The following is a 21,586-nucleotide window of genomic DNA, read 5'->3' as shown; positions in this document are numbered from 1 at the left end:
ATCGACAGTATTGAGGGGCTTCAACCATTATCCAGTTTTCATCACCGTAGACAGTAAGGCTTAGAAATATCTGTACTCTCTCTCTCACCTGTAAAAAGTCATCCCCTTCATCTATAAAAGGAGATGCGCTCCCTCCAACTAGGAGGATTGACTTCTTCAAGTTCAGACTTACTAGATAGACATAACACTCCCAACCACAGGACTACCTAGTTCTGACCACGACCCTTACGGTCGGAGTCAACCGAACCTCTTATACACCCCCTTCTTTCTCCTTCTCGTTTGTACCCCCACTACAGACTTCGAGCGTATGAGCTCAGGAATAAAATCACCGACCGACCCCAACTGGACGTAGGGCACGTTGCCCGAACCAGTATAAATCCTGTGTCATTGAACGCTAGGCCACCTCCGATCACAACGTACAGCAAAACTACAAATATTTACTAGTTGGTTACTTTCTGCGCCAACACAACCTATCAACCTTTGGCTTAAAAACAAAAACATCATAAACAAACCATCAATTACAGCGGTGAACATGCTATGAAAATCCAGGGATCTAGTAAAGGGGCAAAGAAATATATATATCACGTTATTATTTGGCTACAATTCCGTGTCCTTTATTCACCAAGGATAAAATTAAATCCACTTAGCCCAGGAGCATCCATCCAAACCTTAACCCAAAAAATAACCTCTGCTTGACACCACCAAAACCAACATGACTGGAAGTGTCAACTTCCTTCAGCTACAGATTGTTTCATTAATACATGGTAACAAGAATAAACTAGACAAGGGCATAGAGTTTCAATTCTCTCAGAATAGCAGTGCGGTAACCGCAGAATGGTAGTGCACTTATTCCGCCCGGGATTGACCAGCACGGGATGAAAGGATAATTCCAACGATGAGACCGTAGAGAGCAAGCGCTTCTGCGAAAATGAGGATGAGGATCATGCCCACGAAAAGCTTCGGCTGTTGTGCATTAGCCCTGAAATCGGTGGCACAGAAAATAAGTCAAAATAACATTTCAATTCCCACAAAAGCATGTACTGCTTCCATAAAAGAAGAAATGCCAGGTGAAAGATACATAAGCTACTGACTTTTTTTTTAGGAAAACATAACATCAAGCAAGTAGTAGTGACAGAAAGAGCTCATGAAGGCATCTAACCTAACAAAGAACCTAAACACATAATAATTGCATTTTCAAACTTCTCTATGAAATATCAAAAAAGGGATTATCGATCTCATCTGGAGCTACTGAAAATAAAGGAGTTTAGGTTGATCATAACATCCTTCAAGTGTATAAATAGGCATATATCGATTTGGTAGTCATCCAAGAGTATGTTTGTGTTCATGTAACAGTAGAACTTAGGAGGGTCATACTTCAGTGAAAATGAAGTGCAATAACAAGACAGTTATTATTAACTCTAAAAGACAAGAAATCTGCAGTGCTCTCACCACAGAACTATTATTTATGGGGAGCTTAAAGATACAGAGGAATCCCAAACCTACATGTTTTCTAATCAAAACTATTTTATCAGTTTAAGGAAAATGTCTCAGAGAGAGCAGAAACAAAACAGGGGTACAACACAGAGTACATATATGCCATCATTAAACTGACAGCAAATAGTTCAAAGTCAGAAAGAATACTTATTAACTGTAAAATAGGCATCATTTTAGACATTTCGTTTTTCAAATGTTTTAAGTCCCAAGAAAAAGAATTCATGTGCAAGACCAACAGGACAAAAGGCATTAGACTAATAATGAGCAAGAACTTGAATGCTAATAACTACCTATATTACATGGATTTAGGTTCTTAAGACTTATAAATGGTGATAAAACGAGTGAGCACTAAATAACACCATTGAGGAGTCACATTATTAATGCTATTAACCTTGTAGCACTCAATAACATAATATTAACATTCTGGACATGTCATTTAATAGCAGACAATAGCAAAAGGACAGAGTAAATCCATGATGCTCACTACAGATAAAGAGCTTTTTACCTGACTCCAGCATCACCGACAATGCCGATGGCCATGCCAGCCGCAAGCCCAGCAAGGCCACAGGCAAGCCCGGACGACAGGTGGGCGTAGCCATCGAAGAGGTAGTAGGGCTTGGCCTTGGGGTTGATCCCCGTGCTGATGATGACGGCGATGATGAGGCCGTAGATACCGAGCACACCAGCCATGACGACGGGCACGATGGACTTCATGACGAGCTCCGGCCGCATCACACCCATCGACGCCACGCCGACGCCGCTCTTCGCCGTCCCGTACGCCGCGCCCATGCCTGTGCGCCGGATCAATCAATCAAGCGAAAACAACAGCGCAGTCAGCACCTGCCCCACTGCCCGACCGAAAAAGCCCGTCGATTTCTGGAATCCCGCACCCGATCGGGACCGAATCGGGCAGATCCAGCACCGGCGTGCCCGGAATCACGCTGACCGGAAGCTGGGGCTCGGCCAGATCGAGCCGAACCACGGAACCCCGGCGACAGATCGAGCTATGGACGGTGAAAAATTCGAACTTTCTTCGGGAAAAACTAGAGCTTTGGGTACGGAATCGATTGAGTGCGCGGGTGGAAGAGGAGGATGGGGGAAGGGGGAACGAACATGAGAAGATGAGGGCGGCGGCGGCGCCGAGGAAGCCGAAGAAGGGGGCCGTCTCATCGCCGCTGAACACCGACGACATCTTCTTCGTCTCCGGCTGCCTGCTCCTCTCCCTGACTCAGACTCTCGGTGGTGGGTTGCTCGGTCTCCGGGCTGCCGCGTCGATGGGGCGAAGGAGAAGGAAAGAAGGTGGGCAGGCAGATGCGATCTCTCTCGAGCCGAGTTTGGTTTCTTTTTCCTGCTCCTCCTCCCCGATCTGATCTGAAAGTCTCCAGACGCGAGACCGGCTAGGGCCCACCGTGTTTTTTTACAGTTTTGCCCCTGGGATCCCGTTCTTGGATGTGTCCGTTCTGGACGGGTAGAGCCGTCGATCGAGGCTGTCCACTCCAGCCACGCCACGATGTGATCGATAGTGGTGTCCATCGATCTCCCATCTTTACGTGGCATCATACACGATGCCTCCAGATTTTTGAGGCCGTAGAGATTTGAGATTTCAAGATCACTAAGCGGCTAAGCCTCTGTTTCAAAATGCTTACAAGTTTTGGCTAAATACGTTTAACGAGGTGCATCTACTTCCCTTTGTTGTTGTGCACTTGTCACCCGACTCCTAAATTCCGATGGAGCAAACTTTTGATCATTCGTTTTTTATATATACTCCCTCCATACTGGTATTAGAAGTCGTTTAGGACATGATTGCGCATACCAAGGAGTGCCAAAGAGTAATTAAATAGGGGGTATTTTTCCATGTCTGCCCCTATTAAATAGCGGTGCGGTTGCCTCCTGTACAGAAGTGATGAGTAGCCCGAGCGGCTATGCCTCTGCGTCCCGATGCAGGAGATCGTTGGTTCGACTCCTCGAACCAGGGACTATTTTTGTTGGCTCATTTTGCATGGCAGCATGGAGGGCGAGGGCGAACTGATCCGGCGTCGAGTCCGCCGCATCCATGGAACTGCTAGGGCGAGGGCGAGCCGTGTGCGGCGTGGAGGCGGCGTGGAGCGAGGGCGAGCTGGTGTGCGGCGTGGAGAAGAAGAGCTAGCGGCGAGGGGCGAGCTGCGAGGAGCGACCGTGAGCTGGAATCGCGGCACGCGGCGGCGGCGTGCGCGATTAATAGCAGCATGCAGGAGGCGAAGCAATAGGCGCTGAGTCAAGGTTCCTGGAATCGCGGCATGCAGCGGCGCATGCGCTATTAACGTGGACACGGGAGCCAAAGCAGAGGGGTACCGACGTCCACTTTTCTCCCTTGAAGCCAAAACGACTTCTTTTGCTTGATTTTAAACTGAGCCCAGAACGACCTCCTTTAGCAGTATGGAGGGAGTATATATTTTAGATACTTCAAAGTGTATAACACCGACAAAAGTGTTACTATGTTCACTGACAAAATACATTTTTTTGTTAGAAAAATGCAAAGACAGTAAAAAAAATATCTTGGCGGTGGTGGGGCCTCCCACTCGTCAGGCGTTCCAGCAGCTCCGCCTTTTTCCGGGAGCACGTGTGCACCGCCGCGCCCAGCGCCGCCAGCTCCTCTACCACGGCACGCCTGAGCACATGGATACATGCGTACGAGTCAGTTACACTTACACAGAGCCTGCATGTGCCCCCTGTTATACGTACCCAATGCCGCGGGTGCCGCCTGTAACGAGGGCCGTCATGCCGCGCAGCGACCACCTCCTCCCGGCAGCGGCCTCGGCGCTGATGATGGCCCTGTCGCCGTCGTTGCCCGCCGCCGGTTTCTAGCTCTGCCGCCGGCCGCTACTAGGAGATGCACCTAAAAAAACGTTTGTAGCAACGGGATAATTTTTTTTCGTAGGGACGACGTGCTTGGGCTCAGCACAGTAGTCACCCCTACAAATACATATATTCGTAAGAGCGGCTTGTATTACCAGCCGCTCCTGCTGTGTCCATTTGTAGGGGCGGTGGAATCACCAGCCGCCCCTACAAATGTCCGCTGTATATACAGCTGTTGGGGAGAAAAATATCTCCCTCATCCTCTCGACCTCAGCCCGAGACGTCTCCTCCGGGCTTTTCCCTCGCGTCGCTCTCTTCCATGGCGTCCGCCGCGCCACCCTTTGTCGTCGCCTCTGCCGCACGCCGACGTCGACAACGCCGAGCGCCACCTCCACCTCTCCTCCCTGTGGAGAGGCACCTCGCCCTGGGCGGCCGGCCTCCGGCGCCGTCGCCACGCCGACCTGGGGTTTCGGCGCGGAACCGGCCTTTGGCCCGGGCTCAGCGGCGCACCGGCACGTGTGGCCTACTCGAGGAGGTGGAGTGCCGCAAACATGCCGAGGAGGTGAGTTCATCTGTAGATCGATCTCGTCTCCTCGTCCCACTGCTACTGACTCCAACTCCAAGCACGTCTCTACCTAACCTCTTCCTACTGTCCCGATACGCGTGCAGCGAGTTCAACCTCCACTCCAAGGTCGCCATCATGGTGGGGTTCTAGACGCAGAGCATGGACATCAACGGCAAGGAGGTCAAGGCCCAGATCTAGGTCACCCACTACAACAAAAACGATTTGTGGCCAATGTCTCCCTTTCTTTGTAGGGGCGGCTTTATATTGAGCCGCCCCTACAAATGGTTGCCAAATGAGCCGTCCTTACAAATGGATTTGTAGGGGCGGCCGTTGTTATCAGCCGTTCCTACAAATAGCCTGATTTGTAGAGGCGGCTCTATATGCAACCGCCCCTACAAATAGACGCCGAGTATTAAAAATTAAGCACTAAAATTTAAATTTTGTAAACGACCTTGGATAGAGAAATAACCAAAATAAAAGTTGTAGATCTCGAAAAGTTATAAAACTTTGTAGTTGACAACTTTTTAATTTGAAATCATCTTGTCAAGGAAAACTACGTTTGAATTTTCAAAAATTTGAAATTTAAATTTTTTAAACGACCTCGGATGGACAAATAGTAAAAATGAAAGTTGTAGATCTTGAAAAGTTATGAAACTTTGTAGTTGATAACTTTCTCATTTGAAATCATCTTGTCATGGAAAACTACGTTCGAATTTCTCAAATTTGAAATTCAAATTTTATAAGTGACCTCAGATGGAGAAACTACCAAAATGAAAGTTGTAGATCTCGAAAAGTTATAAAACTTTGTAGTTGACAACTTTTTAATTTGAAATCATCTTGTCAAGGAAAACTACGTTTGAATTTCCAAAAATTTAAAATTTAAAATTTTTAAACGACCTCGGATGGACAAACAGTATAAATGAAAGTTGTAGATCTTGAAAAGTTATGAAACTTTGTAGTTGATAACTTTCTGATTTGAAATCATCTTGTCGTAGAAAACTACGTTCGAATTTCTCAAATTTGAAATTCAAATTTTATAAGTGACCTCAGATACCAAAATAAAAGTTGTAGATCTCGAAAAGTTATAAAACTTTCTAGTAGACAACTTTTTCATTTGAATTAGTTTAGGGCATCAAACAATCAATTTATGCTCAGTTTTGTATAATATGTGGGGAACCAAAATGAGTTGTAGATACAAGTGATCGTGAGGTACAGTGATAGAGGAGTTTGCGTACGTAAAATAAAATTGCTATTTTTTGTCCTTTTTCATGATTTCTCGAAATTAATTTATAAGAACAGCTAAATATCCAGTCACTCCTAACCACTTCTATAAATACATGATTTATAGATGCATTTACATAGAGGCGGCTCGACGAACCACCGCTACGTAGCCGCGCCTACAAATCATATATTACGTAGTGACCGTCGGCTAGGAGCGCTTCCGCACCGTCACCTCCGCCTACTACACCGCGGCGCCTTCGGCGCGCTCCTCGTCTACGACATCTCCCGCCGCTCCACCTTCAAAAACGTTGGCCGCTGGCTCCTGGAGCTCAACAGTACGTACCTACCCCGCCTGCCCCACCGCTCCTCTGCTACCTCGATCGCTTGCTTGCTTGCTTTTGGCACTGCTTGCTTGCACACAGTGAATGCCTCTGACTGGTACGACGCTAGGATCGCCTAGATCTGGGGTGGTTTTCATGGAAAGGGGCATACATTTTAGTGTGGCTGCAGAGTCCACTCGGAAATTTGGGAAAAAGAACTATCGTCCCTTTTGCTTGATGTACTAACTTGTAGCTAGGTGCCCTCAGGTGGTGATTGCGCCAGGTGTTCTTTAGATGGTAAGAAAGAGGGCAGGTGGTAGGCCGGATGGATTGAGCGACCTGGTCTGAATCCTGCTGCCTCGCTTGTTGGGGAATGTTCCATGAATGAATTTGTAGGACCACTTCCATCAGAATTAGTAGTATCTGTGCACGGTAGGTACTTGTTAACAGATTTTGGAAGTCCTGATTGATGAGATGTTCATATTTGGGAAGTTGGAATCAGTTCTGATTAAGATGTTTATGGTACTTGTTGTCTTGCTGCAATTCCGTGTGGAAGTTCAGTTGTTAATTCCCTAGGGTCTCTAGGGAGGCCTCGATGAGTAAGCACATTGCTTACATTGTTATGGTTATGCTTCGCCAACATCCCAAAGGCAAAATTACTATGCGATGACCGCTTTGCAACCAGTATCAAGTTGGATGCATTCACTGACAATTTTGCCGGTCTACTCGATTTGGAAAGAGTAAATTGCACCTGGGTACTTAAACTATTGGGGCATTACCATCTAGGTACTTGAACTGAAAAACCTATCACCTGGATACTTAAACTATGGGGGTATTACCATCTGGGTACTCGAACTAAAAAAACCTCCCACTTGGGTACTTAAACTATTGGGCCATATCATCTGGGTACCGTCGCCGCCGCTGCAGAGTGAACAGGAGCGCGGAAAAATAAATTTTGAATCTTTTTCTTTTTCTAAAAATGGATAAATAGTGCTGGAATTTGTTATTTTTGTAAAAAAATAATTAGAGCTTCAAACATTCTAAAAATTTTTGTGTAGCCTCTATATGATGTACTCTACCTAGGAAAAATATGAAACTTGGAAAATGAATAGTTTTTGTATGTTTAAAAATTACCTCTTTTAATTAATAAATGAACTTCCATAAATTTTATAATTAAAATAAATAAATATCAAAAAGAGGCGGCCTACCTGTGTGCGAGCGAGCAAGCGAGCACAGGTAGGCCGCCTCTTTTTGGACATTTATTTATTTTAATTATAAAATTTATGGAAGTTCATTTATTAATTAAAAAAGGTAATTTTTAAACATACAAAAACTATTTATTTTCTAAGTTTCATATTTTTTCTAGGTAGAATACATCATATAGAGGCTACACAAAAAATTTTAGAATGTTTGGAGCTCTAATTATTTTTTTACAAAAATAACAAATTCTAGCACTATTCATCCATTTTCAGAAAAAGAAAAAGATTCAAAATTCATTTTCCCGCGCTCCTGTTCACTCTGCAGCGGCGGCGACGGTACCCAGATGATATGGCCCAATAGTTTAAGTACCCAAGTGGGAGGTTTTTTTAGTTCGAGTACCCAGATGGTAATACCCCCATAGTTTAAGTACCCAAGTGATAGGTTTTTCAGTTCGAGTACCTAGATGGTAATGCCCCAATAGTTTAAGTACCCAGGGTGCAATTTACTCATTTGGAAACAAGGAGATTATCGTGGCTATGCCAATCTAAAAGTGACGTTCTTTCCCTGAAATTTGTGCACTCGGTAATAATCTAAATCTACATAAATTTGGTGGTGTCTAATGCATGACTACATGACTCTCAAAGTTTTGAAAGGAAAGCAATATGCTACCGATGTGGCCATTCCTATTGCAGCATATGTGATAATCTGCAGAACTAAGTAATATGGATTTTATTCTTTCTTGTTGACCCTGTATCTGTGTTATGATTAATTCGGAATTTACTATGACATGCTATTCTTTCATATTTTTCTGGTCTTTATTGCAGCCTCAGTAAATAACTGTAAAATTAGTTTCTGAATTTGTGCTACCAGAATATTGTTTTGTCCTGTTTAATGTACTCTTTCATTGAAAGTTATTATTATATGAACAGAAATTGTTCAAACAAATGGTGAGAGCAAATCTGAACGGAGGGAAGTTATTTTAAATTTGCCATGTACATTCATTCAAAATTTCCTTCGTTTTCTCTCCATGGTACAGTCAATAGGTCTGGATCATAAAGTTTTCTCAAGTTTGGACATCTTTTTCTGCTTTATATGCTGCAGAGATAGATGAGTATCTCAATGATGGACAAATGATGGGAGGAAAGACAACAAGCTAGGACAATAGATGTTGAGTTCTTGTTGAACCCAACCATTTTGATTGCACAATTCTTATTTGAAACATGATAACCTGGTGCGTTTGGAGTTAATTTTTCCTTCATTTTGGTGTGCTTTGCATTAGCAAATACTTTGATTGCTTAGACACAAATGGTGTGGTCTATTGGGTTGCGATTGGTGTTGTGCTTTTGTAATATATGTCAATGCCTTTATCATGCTAATTTTGTAGATGTCAAGTAATAGGATGCATGAAGATCAGCTTCTCTTTTTTCCTAGCTACACTACTGCTCCAAGTAGTAGTGTGTGTGAACTGATCTTCCATTTTCATCCCTAGTGCCCAGCCACTATTTGCTCCAAAAGCACTTAATGCTTATTTGTTTTTTTTTCTATATCTTTTGTATTGAAGTACCTCTTATTTTGCAGTTAGTCCAGAGCAGTCGCAATGAGTACCTTAAACTGAAAACAAGGGTGAATAATTTACAGATGACTCAGAGGCAAGTCTGAAAGAAGTTTTTTTAGAATTCTCATAAGTCATAACCCTCTGAATTAGATATTAATTTATGGAGGCTAAATGAAGAAACCATAATGTAATCGCATTGAAGTTAAAATAAATTTCTTAATGTGAATATGTAATGCTTAGCTAAGATGCAGACAATTGATTTTGGCTTTATTGGCAATTACAGGAATTTGCTTGGTGAAGATCTGGGGTCACTTGGTATCAAAGAGCTTGAGAAGCAATAGATGTTTGTATACATACTTGTAATGTTCACTTAGATAGAAATCCTTAGTACAACACCTTGTGCTCTTGTGTTTGTGGTCAGATTTGAATTATATATGCATATATATAGTGTGTTCGGGTCGAATTTGAATTGTAAATTTGAAAAAAATTTGACGGAAAAATGTACTCACCTACAAACAGGTATTATAGGGGCGACTGTAGTCGTCCATACAAATCGATTTGTAGGAGCGATCTGAGAACCGCTTCTACAAATATATGATTTGTAGTGACGATATGGTAAGGGCGGATCGAACCGTTCTTACAAATGCCCATTAACCACCCTAAAATCATATCTGATGTAGTGATGGCTGATCCTCCTCAGCCCGTGGTGCAACAGAATTTATAAGCGCACGTACTGCGCGCCAACAAGCACGGCGCACCCTGCAGTAGGGGTTCGTTCATCTGATCGTCGCACGGCGTGATCCGGTGTCAAGCTAGGGACCCCACCCGCTGCCGTTCCATGTGCCAGCCCACGTTAGTGGTACTCCGTGCTACAAATGGAAGTGTTACGAATGCTGCGACGTCACGTAAAGACTAAGAGCTAGCCTTTGTACGTGGTAACAAGCAAAATCGGCAGCCGGCTGGCAGGTGTCGTTGGCTCCATCCCAGCACGTTATTCGCGTGCGTGTATGGCTGCCTCACAAACATTAGTTATTAGCAAGAAAATGCACCGAATATGAGCAGGAAAACATAATGGGCTTTATTATTGATATACAGGCGGCCCACGTCGTATGTGATGACTACTACAAGTTTGATTTGATAGGCCTCCCACTCTCGAATGGCAGAGCTGCGGGACCGCCTCCCTCGAACGACATTGCATCATGGGCTACCAGCAGGCCTTAATTAAGTACCAGCAAGCATAAATTAAGTAATATAATGAGTATAAAATTTAATAAAAAGATGCTTAAATAACACATTCCAGGAAACATATAAATTAATAAAAGGAGTATAATGTGAATGACATTTAATAAAAAAGATGTCTCCTTAATCAATCACCAGTCTTGGGGCCAATCACTTGCGACCATTCTCAGTGTGACTAACTCTATTGCATTATTATGTGCAAAGCACACATTAGTCACAAATCACCGAAACATTGTAATCTCCACAATAGGACCTAGGCATTCAGACTTCCAATACTGCCTTTGAGATGTCTTATATTTTATTTGGACAGAGGTAAACCCCGCTTTTATAGAAAGCATAATGTTTGATACAGAACTGAGATGCTTTATATGCACTAGTCTTCACCATCTTTTGCAAAAAGAGGATGATAGAATTTGTGAATTTTGATCATCTCGCTTCGCGGTACATTGGAATTTGAACAAATGCGTCAAGCTAGTTTTCTGCAGTTGGAAATTGGAACGTTGGACCGATAGATGATTTTGAACTGTATATGCACGCTAAGTTTGCGATATTGTGTTGCTAATTAGCATGCCGGATCCATTTTTCTTTTTCTCTTTCTTTTTTCAATTCGTATGCCTACCATCTAGCAAAGGTTTCTTGATTGAAAATATAAGCTGGAGGTATAGACGTAACATAATTGAAGAGCGACAATAAGGCGGAATACAAATGCTCGATGAACTTTGGAGAATATAATGGCGCACGGGCAATTGCACATGGATAAAGTTTCACAAGAGTGACTGTAGACATGACATGAACGGGGTGCGCACAATATATCACAACCATTTTTGCTCTGACGGGAGTTATCGACATCGATGACATTCAACTCAATTCTCTCCGACAAATCTGATAATCACAAGCACAATCAATCAATTACCCTATATATAGCTGTAATTAATCGCCTCCTGACTCCACGACCACCAGTTTGCTCGATCGAGGCTGGACCTACTGTTTCCTGAGGAGGTCGTAGTGCACCTTGGGCTTGCGGTGCTCCTTGCCGCACGCCTCCTGCATGGCGTAGGCGAGGTGCAGCAGCGTGGCCTCCGACCATGGGCGGCCGATGAACTGGAGCCCCACGGGGAGCCCTCCCCTGTCCTACCCAACCGGCACGGTGATCGCCGGAAGCCCCAGGAAGTTGCCCGCGATCGAGTACCTCACCAGCGCCGCTGCAAGCAGTTTTCAGCTGTCTGTCAGAGATGCATATGTTGCAACTTTCTCCTTGGCAAATCATCATCGCATCACAGTTACCTCCGTTGATGTAGTCCAGCTCCCCCGTGCTCAACGCGTCGTCCTGCAGCGCGTACGCCGTCACCCTACACAGCAACAGCAAGTGAAGCAGCAGCATGTCATGCCAATGCCATGGAGCAAGGAGGCTGGAGTCGCGTATGCATAGCATACCCTGTCATCGGCGTGACGATGGCGTCGGCTGTCTCGAAGATCTTCTGGTGGAAGTACATCTGACGGCATCTACAGGCGTTCGTTTTTGCAGCATCAGGATTCAGATTAATATATAATGGCATTGTTCATTTGATGCGTGGCGGCCTAATACCGGAGGCGCTGCGAGTTGAGGTAATCTCTGCTGCTGAAGGATCCGTAGGCGCTGAGCGCGATCCTGACGTCCCACCCGATCTCAGACCTGTCCCTGCCATACAAAGTTCAGTTTCAGTTTCAGTTGGGTTGCTGCATGCATCAGGAACGAACTGACCCGGCCGGCCAGCTGAGCTGCTTACATGTTGTCGAGATACTTTGCGAGGGAGGCAGTGCACTCTGAGCCCATGGTCACGTAGTGCGCCAGCCGCATCTCTTCGATCTCAGGGACAGTCACGTCTACACTCTTTGCAGCCAAAAACGGAAAGGTTTGTAGAAGCATTTCTCTTTCAGAACTGCAGCCATGTTCTTCAGATGCTAAGCTGCACTTACCTCCCAACCGTAGTGCATGCGCAGCGTCTGCAGAACCTTCCCGCAGAGGCTCCTGATGTCCTCTGAACTATCGTCAAACCACCGTTTGTTTTTTTGTCGCAAATGTCAGTGCAATGTTCAGACATTCCTGATCTAAATTCAGAAACCGACCGACCTTTGCGTATTTGGCGAGCCTGATGTTCGGCATGGACCTCGTGCATGTCAGCAAGGGCAGGTTCAGTTCAGGCTGCTGCAGAGCAGATCGTCAACGACTCATGGACAAGCGTGCGCACACATAAATGGTGAAGATGATGCAGGAGTAGAAAGACAGACAGCAGATTTCCTATGCAATGCAAGCATGGCATGAGTGAGCTGCTTTCTGATTAGAAGAAAATTAAAAGGCATTCCCCAACATTGATCCTTTATTTGCAAGAGAAATTAACAGAAGTAGGCGATGCATCTCCCATTCTGCCAGCCTACATACAAGAAGAGAAATTAACAGAAGTAAGCGATGCATGCTCAACCTCAACAACTAGCAGGATGATGCTAAGCTACTATCCGCCTAGACTAGATCCTCCTCTGCTTGTCCTCCTCGTCGGGCAGCCGGCGGCGACAGAGAGGGCAGACGGCGCACTCCTCCCACGACCCCGAGCGAGAACGACCCGTCACCTCCGGCTCCTGGAGGCTCAGGATGGCCTCCTCGCTCGTGGCAGCGACGCAAGAACGCTTGCTGCTGCTGCTGCGATGAGCGGGGTCCGCCGCCAGATAATCATCATCGTCATCGTCGAACAAAGCGGCGGCCAGATCATCGCCGAAGAGGTAATCGTAAGGATGGACGGAAGAGGACGCGGGGATTGGCTGCACCGTCCCGGCCCTCGGCCCAGTAAGGACATGGATGCGTCGATATTGCCGGTGGGAATTGGAATTCATGACTGCATCGGCATCGGAGGATTGATTTGATTGAGCACAACGATGAGCTAGCGAGACGACGTACGGAACAAATCGACTCGACGACGGACGGATCGACGATATGTATGATTAATGGGAAGGGAAACCCTACCCACCTGTGTATCCATCGATCCCTTACATATATAGGCAGCGGCAGCGGCGGCGGCAGCAGCTCTTGTCGGATTCCAATTGCCGGAGTCGGAGCAGCGGCAGCAGCTCGACTCGGAACCAGAGTCGGAGAGACGAGATCTAATGCACTGAATTAGGATACGGTCGAGCAGAACAGGTAGAGCTGCTCGGCCACCATCTGCACTGGAAAAGATTTTTTTTTATAGGTTACAACTTAACGCACACAACTCATACTCACACAACACGCATACACATGCATGCACGTCCGTGCATTGGTAAAGAAGAGATTAGGAGGCGATATCGCCTCCAGTGCATGGAAAACACACAGTACCACCAAACACGCACCAGTACCTGTACCCTAAAATTTCTAAAAAAATTCTAGAAAAAGATGTGATCGGATTTGAACCCTAGTGGGTAGGGTCCCACTGAACAAGCCTACCACTGGACCACATGCCCGTTTACGGAAAAGAATTAGACAATGTGTCACGGCTGTTACTTTTTTTTTTTTTTGAGGGGACGCCTGCTGTTACTCGTGTTCATCATCAACAGGCAACTGAATCTGAAGAAGGCTCGGAGGGGAAAGCTGAGAAGCAAGTTGATCGGCCCAAGTTGCTGCAACGTGTGCGTCGGCCCAATATGAATGTAACCGGCCCAGATTGGGTTAACCTGTGGCTGAGAGAGGATGGGAAGGACATGAAAATTGTAAACCCAAATTCTGAATATTCTAAATCCTGACATCGCCAACTTCCGTTGCCTTCTATGCTGCTCTTCTTTTTCCCCACGGTACCTCCCCGCTAACACATGCAACTACGAGTGGTGAACGACATGGCACGCACTAAAGCAACAAGAAAAAGCGGGAAGAGAGACCTTCAGGCTTTAAACCTCAAAACAGACTAAACCTGTGGGAACAAAATAGACATCAATGTAATGGTTGCTTACAGACAGCAACAAAGCATCCAACCAGAGAAGATGAGACAAGCTTACAGCGGCAACAGCAACAAAGCATCCGCCAGAAGAGCTGGACACTTTGAATCCAAGGCAAGAATAATGCTCTGCAGTCTCACAAAATCTAATAAATTCGTCGCAAACCCTGCAGGCTCACGAAAGCTAATGAATTTGTCACAAACCCTGAAGCACTCACCCTACCAGGAAGATACTAGCAATCACTGAGCATGAAAGCAGCAGGAACACACGAGAAAATGGGAGCACAACAAAGGAGAAAGAAGATGGACACATGTAAGCAACCATCAAGTTCTGTAAATGTACACCGATCTACCACCAGGTAACAACTGACATCATCCATACTGTCAAATAATTTATGCACAATGGTCTCATCAGATTTTTCACCTTTTTGTTTTGCTCAAGTAGCTACTAAGGGACGGCAAACCACCCGACGACTGATTCGACCGAAGGGGTGAGAGGCAGCTACCATTCCTCTTAGGAAGACCCATTTCATACAGCCCGTCAGCCACATCTGCAGAGAGCAGATCATCGCCGCCGTCTCTGAAGTCCAGGTGATTGTCCCTGGATTCCAGCTTTTCAGGATCGGACACCACACCATCAAGGTCTGTTAGCGATTTCAGATGGCGACCAAGGTTAGCTATGGTCTTCTGGCACTCCGCAAGCTTCCCGGCAGCACTGGTTAGTTCCTTCTCCTGTGATAACGGTAAGAAATTGGCGATTAGGAAGTTCTGGTGTGTCAAGTTTAATATTGCAATATTTCAAGTTCAGATTAGATGCAGACAGGCAGGGCTGTACCTGCTTCACCTTCAGGTCTCCATTTGAGTTCGTGAGGCGCCACAACTTCTCCTCTCGACTGTCCCTCGACACCTGAGCCTCCAGCTTGCGGCATTTTGCTTCGTACTCTTCTGACAGAAGCTTCTCCTGCTCGACCTTCCCTTGGAGCAGGCTCACCTTGTTTCTCAGTTTTGTAACTTCCAGATTTGCTGCTTCTAGTTGACCCTCCATTGCCTTTTTCCGGGACACTGCATCCTCTGATTTAGCTGTAAATTCTACAAGCAACGAGGTCTGGTCCTTGAGCCTTACTTCCAATGACGAAACCTTCTCCTTGAGCTTCATCACCTCCTGGTGTGAAGACTCAAGCTCGGATTCCAACACCTTCCTGATGCCTTCCACTGCCTCAAGTTGCATCTGGAGATCTGAAGAATATGCCTTCTCTTTCGCTGCATCGCACTCCAGAGCATTCACCATCTCACGCAACTTTGCAAGTTCTGAAGTCGCTACCTGGAGCTGCGCCTCTAATGACTCTTTGGTAGACACCACAGATAGTGATCTCTCTGACTCAGTCTTCATAGTCTCTATCTGTTTCAGTAGTTCTTCACAAGAATCCGTCTCTTTCCGCACCTCACTCTCTAAAGTTTGCACAATCCCTTTCAGTTTCCCTATCTCTGTGTTTGCAGACTGCAGCTGTGCCTCTAATGATTCTTTGGACGCCTCTGCCATGTCTGCATTTGCTTTGTGCTGCATAGAGAGAGTTCTCTCTGCATCAATCTTCTCTTCCAGAGAAGCCACTGTCTTGCGCAGATCTGCAGCCTCCGCAGAAATTAACTCTAACTGCAATTCCAACTTATTCCAGTCTACTCTTTCTTCCAGCGATGCCACCATCAGCTGAAGCTCATCAACTTGTGCAGACTTAGACTCCAGTTGTAATGCCAAATCTTTCCTCTCACCATCCAGTCGCTCAGCTTCTCCAAAAGCAGCATGTTTGGACTCATTTGCCAAGTCCAACTGCATCTGAAAATTAATCAACTTATTGTTGGCCACCATTAGGGTGTCACATGATGTGCCAAGCTGATCTCTAGCATCTGCAAGAGCCATTTCGAGCTCCCTTTTCTCACCTTCAATTTTTTCAACCTGTGCGAGCAAATCTGTCACCTGACACTGCAATGACTCAGTTTCAACTTTTGATGATTTATCTCTAGTCACACCCTGACCCTGGTCAGAATCAGTTTCAGCTCCAAAGCTAGAGCTCACACAGTCTACTTCAGGCAGTGCAGCCAGCTTTTCCATCTCGAGGAAATCATCCATCAGGTCAATTTCGACCGGATTATTCACAAGATTTCTTGTGCCATTGTTGGCATTCTTGAACTGATCAAGTTCAGCTATCAGAGCTGATGCCCACGAATCAGAAATTTTCATTTCATCATCAACTAGCATGCGCTCCCCACTGTCAGACTGACTGTCAGTCTGAGATTCCATGCAAGCACTGTTAGTTATCGGCCTAGAATCATTGGTCAAGGACGTACGCCGCGTTAGATGACGCAACTTAAGGCATTCTGCCTCAACTCTTGTTATCTTTTTCACACTTTCCAGATGAAGTTTGCTTGCTGTTTCTGCTGCTTGGTTGCTCAGGTCTCTTTCCCATGCAAGTATCTTCAGGTCCTTGGACAGTGCGACTAATTCGACCTTGAGGTCTTTGTTTTCTTTCTCCACTATCTGAAGCTTTTCCTGCAGATCGCGCTGGACATGCACAGTAGTAGCTTCTAGTTTTGTGGCTTCCAACTGCTTACTGAGTTCAGCAATATGGTGGTGGAGCTCAGACTTCGCAGACTCCAATTCTTTAGACTTCTTAGCAACTGTGTCACGGATTTTCTTCTCTTGTTCTTCTCGTGCTTGACGAAGCTGCCTTACACATTCTTTAAGGGCAACATCTAGGTGGCTGACCTGATCCTCCAGAGAGGTATTCTTCTGGGATGCAGTTTCAAGTAGTTGCTTCAGGGAAGCAACTTCAGCTTCAGCTTGTTCCCAACCTACAAATAAAGAAAAATACAATATTCAATTCAATACATTTTTAGGATAGCATTTTAATCTTAACCTGAAGAAGGTGCATAACAAACTAATCAAATAACTTTCATCTTTTTAGCCAAGTTGACTTCATCACATGTAAGCTTGATACTATAAAATGGACAGGGACTACTAAGTAACCCTATGCATAGAGTCACTCAAACTGCAAATTTTATTTAAGTTCAACTGGAAATAGAAAAAAATTACCTGCAACAGCCTCTTCTGCAACTCTAGTATGCTGCTTTACCAAGTCCTCTTTAGCATTGATAGTCAAAAGGGCAGCAGAAAGTTTCTCATTCAAACTCTTTACAGAATCCTGGACATCATCGTCCTTGACCTTTGGGGGCACCTCATTCAAATTCTTTACAGAATCCTGGACATCATCATTCCTGATATTTGGGGATACCTCTGGCAGCGGTGATTGGTATACCTCTGGCTTCATTGATTGATCATGTTGTGGAGAAGAATCATTTGAGCTACCTGCGAACACCAGCTTCTCATTCACTGATTCTGCTCTTTCAGCTTCTTGAGTCTCATTATCAATTATTCTAGAAGATACGTCAGGCAAATGACTATGATTTGGAGAAGAATTAGTAGACATAGGTTTACGTTCCTGATTAGGAAAAAAAAAGGGTAAATGGGAATGTTTATCAGAGCAGCGGTCAAAGAATCCAAAATTAAATAGTTAATAAGAGATTTAACAGGAATGTTTATCAGGATGGATGAGTCAGCTAAGTGCCAAGTCTCTATTCTCCTTTTAAAGAAGAAAAAAACGATATAACTACAGCTCTGCCATGAAAACCCTAAATCCCAACTACCATACAGGACAATCAAGCTTGAGATCCATCACGTAATCACTAACTATTTTAATGACTAAGATACAAAATAACTTTGAATTTTGAAGCAATTTATAGATATTTAGATATGTTACTGGAAAAGTCTAAGCACACCAAACACCAGAGCAATGTCAAGCCTAACTGTACCAGTGACAGACCTAGGTTTTTACCTCTGGGTATGCGCAGCCAAAAAAATTCTTATGCAATTCAGTAAAAAATTCCTTTTTTTATTTTTTTTACATTGAAAATTTCTACCTATCTCTATGACTGGCGGACCCCAGGGTATGCGGTGGCCCACCCTGCATACCCTGTGGGTCCGTCCCTGAACTGTACATGTATATTTAAAGACAGAAACTGAAATTGACTAACATATTACTCTGTGTACAACTCAAGAGTCATGACCTAAATAATCTTGTTATAGACCAAACTTATGAAACATAAAACTCAACAGAAATTCTAGTGACAAGCGACATGGCCATATTAATTTCAGAATTAGTTACTCAACAGAAATTCTCATCAACACATCTCTATCTGGCACAGTAATACAGACAAAGTTGCGCTGACAGATTAACAATTTCAATGCAAGATTCATTCATAGGTTAGAATAATGCACCAACATGACCCTTCATGGCACAAGATTTCTCCCATTTACTGCAGTAAAAATAAAAAGGCAACTACTAGTTTCCAAGAAACAAAAATAAAGAAACTTAGTTCCAAGCACCTAAACCAATCCAAATTTTCATTGGGAGCTAGAGCTTTAAAGTCAGTTTCTGACACTCAATATGGCAAAAGTAGCACCTAACTCTTGCAAAACCAATCCAATAAGGCAGAACAAAAGCGTGAAGAAAGCTAGTGTATCAACTATACCTAACTAAGCATCTCGATCTTAGGAAAAGACTAAAGTACAACCATTCTATTGGTTGCAATTGCACAAATATGTTACTTAAGAACATCAACCTTTGCTCTTCCCAACACTTATTTTTGTCCTAAGAGTGAGGAAAACAGAGACCTGATGAAGAGGTTAAAAAGGAAAACTTTAACGCTCTAGTTCTATCTATATTCTCACTGCCAGCTGACCAGTTTTTAACAGCACATTCAACAACAAGTTGAATGACATATGAATTAACAGCACATTCACCAACAAGTTCAATGACATATGAATTAGGAACCTATTCTGTGACACCATCAACAGGTCAAACTACAAGCATGTGTGTTTCATAAATCCATCCAGGGCAGGAAAAATTGACATCTTGCCTAGAGATGCCAAAAGTAAACTGTCCTGTTCATTATAATTGAAGGACCTAAATCGATCCCTAAGAAAAGATGCCGTCACGAAACTGAAAAGAACACCTGACCAAACCCCAATTCTGATGTTTAAACTGCGGATAGGTCCCTGCATTGTCGGAATCCATAATCTCTAGCATGCGGAGATTAAGAATCGAAGGGTATTTAACGTATGGAGCAGAACCTGATCATCGAAGTAAGGCTCAGAGTGTGACGAAGCCGAGCCAGAGCTATCGCTCTCCCCAGGGCTCTTATCTGACGACTTGCGCTTCCAGAGCCAGCTGCGGCGATCCATCCAACAACCACCAGAACATTCAAAGCAGCAACAGGGAAGGTTGGCGTTGCTTTGGCACGACCAAATGTCCAAAGGCCAGGTTCATATATCAACCCTGAAAGTTGAAAGAGAACTCAATACAAGCCACATTGCAGAGTGAGTTATACCTTAAAGCTGAACATCGTGCAGTAAAATAATGCCTGAACAACAACAAAATTTGAAGATTCAATTACCAAACTGTTTACAAGGCAACTCTCACCGACACAAGATTAGTTTTTCTTTCCTTTTCTGCTGTTAAAAAATACAGAGATCGGTACAGGATGCATGCAGGGGGGTTGAATACGGCTGCAGAGACCGAGAAAATGTACGGCCAAACGTTCTTTCTGAAAGGCTTCACAATGCCGAAATGATCAATTTATCAGACAAGAAATCCACCCCCTTCCGTTTCCAAACTCTGCCACCATGTTCGTTTAAACTACTTTTCAGCAAATGACCAGGGTTTTCCTCTCCCAACAAATCAGCATAAGCCAAATTTCAGCATAAGCAAACAGGATACGCAGACAAATCGAAAATAGGCTGCACCTAAAACCCCCGAATCCTACAAAAATGCAGCGGAGGGATGAGACAGTTAATCCTCAAATCCACTGAAGATCAACTTTTATGGCTTTCTTAAAAAAGCTGAGATTTCTCTCCTTCAAATCCACCGAAGAAATCAGTCAAACCCACGCTCCGCGCGCGGAAAGAAAAAATCCTGCCGAAAATCCGGCATGGGGGCTCGTTCATAAACTCTTTTCCTATCTTAATTGAAACACAGAGCTCATGCCATTGCGTTTCAAAAAAAACCGACATGGGGAGCCTCAGCTCTCGCCCATCACCAAATCTCCGCAAAATCCCACATCGAAGACACAATGCAGACCAAAACCCTAACGAAAATCGCCAAGAGGAAGGAACAGGACAGCATCTCTGTACCCACCCGGTGCCCCCACCAAAACAAAGTCAGGAAAAAAAACAATCAACCAGCCAAGATTTCAAGAAACAGGGCCGCAGGGAAAAAAGCGAAACGGGGAGCATTAATACCAGTTGGGAATGGCAACCGTCACAAGAACCGCGTGGAACGCCAGACAAAAAAAAAAGCTTCGGTTTTTACTTCCAACGGGTCCGGAAGCGCTGCTGCTCCTTCCCCCTGTTAGTGGACAGAAATCGGCGGGGACGCGAGTACGCGACGGGAGAACAGCACCCCCCGCATTGCCTGCCGCCGACCCACCCACGCGAGAGATGCAGAGAAGCAACAGGAAGAACCAGCGTACCAGATTAGCGGCGCCGGCGCCGGGTGGTGGGTGGATTGGAACTTGGAAGAGAGCAGGCCGCGGAGATGAGAAACCAGTCGCGCCCGCAAGAATCCTCTCTCCGGGCCGGCACGCGCGTTGCTTTTGCCCTTCTCTCTTTTTTCAATCTCTGCGTCTGCGGTCTCGCAGGCACCAGCTCGCTTTCTCTCTTTCCCGCCCAGGCAGCTCGAACAAGGGAGCGAGGCGTCTCGTCTCTGCGGTGGCTCGCTCGCGGTGGCTTTTTGCCTCCCCTTCTCGTCGATCGTCTCACTCTCACTCACCCCCACCAGGACAAGAGGCGTACTAGCCTTTTCTTTCTGGGTTCTTTTCTTCTTATTTTTTCCCCCCTCTCTCTCTCTCTGCTGTTCAATCACAGCAGCTCACACACAGTGTCACTCACTCAAGTGTAGCAGCAAGCTTGCTGTTACTGGAGTAGCGGAGCGGTGTTGCTACTGTCAAGTTCCTCCAAACTCCTAAATAATATACTATAAAAAACTATTTTTCGTCACATTCAATTTATGGTACAGTACTAAATATAGACGAAATTAAAAATTAATTGCACGATTTATTTTAACTTTGCGAGACAAATCTTTTGAGCCTAATAAGTAAATATTTAAATAAT

At 44.8% G+C, this 21,586-nt stretch overlaps 2 protein-coding genes and 1 pseudogene across 2 annotated transcripts; all 3 read right to left on the bottom strand.

Moving 5' to 3' along the window:
* Positions 1–552: 552 nt before the first annotated feature.
* Positions 553–2,848, bottom strand: LOC136481558 (V-type proton ATPase 16 kDa proteolipid subunit-like). Its single transcript, XM_066478894.1, has 3 exons — positions 2,608–2,848; positions 2,000–2,285; positions 553–979 (listed from the first exon to the last, which is right to left on the bottom strand). Exons 1-3 carry the CDS (start codon positions 2,684–2,686, stop codon positions 847–849), a joined length of 498 nt encoding a protein of 165 aa, XP_066334991.1. The 5' UTR covers positions 2,687–2,848; the 3' UTR covers positions 553–846.
* An 8,562-nt stretch (positions 2,849–11,410) lies between these two features.
* LOC136479469 (fatty acid amide hydrolase-like) lies at positions 11,411–12,629 on the bottom strand (annotated as a pseudogene).
* Positions 12,630–14,509: 1,880 nt separating this feature from the next.
* Positions 14,510–21,462, bottom strand: LOC136481557 (filament-like plant protein 3). The gene is made up of 5 exons (XM_066478893.1): positions 20,947–21,462; positions 19,550–19,754; positions 17,453–17,858; positions 15,200–17,211; positions 14,510–15,096 (listed from the first exon to the last, which is right to left on the bottom strand). The coding sequence occupies exons 2-5, from the start codon at positions 19,658–19,660 to the stop codon at positions 14,785–14,787; spliced, it is 2,841 nt and encodes a 946-aa protein (XP_066334990.1). The 5' UTR covers positions 19,661–19,754; positions 20,947–21,462; the 3' UTR covers positions 14,510–14,784.
* Positions 21,463–21,586: the final 124 nt, after the last annotated feature.

The sequence above is a fragment of the Miscanthus floridulus genome, chromosome 9 (genome assembly GCF_019320115.1).
Source record: "Miscanthus floridulus cultivar M001 chromosome 9, ASM1932011v1, whole genome shotgun sequence".
NCBI classification, from domain to species: domain Eukaryota; kingdom Viridiplantae; phylum Streptophyta; class Magnoliopsida; order Poales; family Poaceae; genus Miscanthus; species Miscanthus floridulus.
This window is presented reverse-complemented; position numbering and strand designations above follow the sequence as displayed.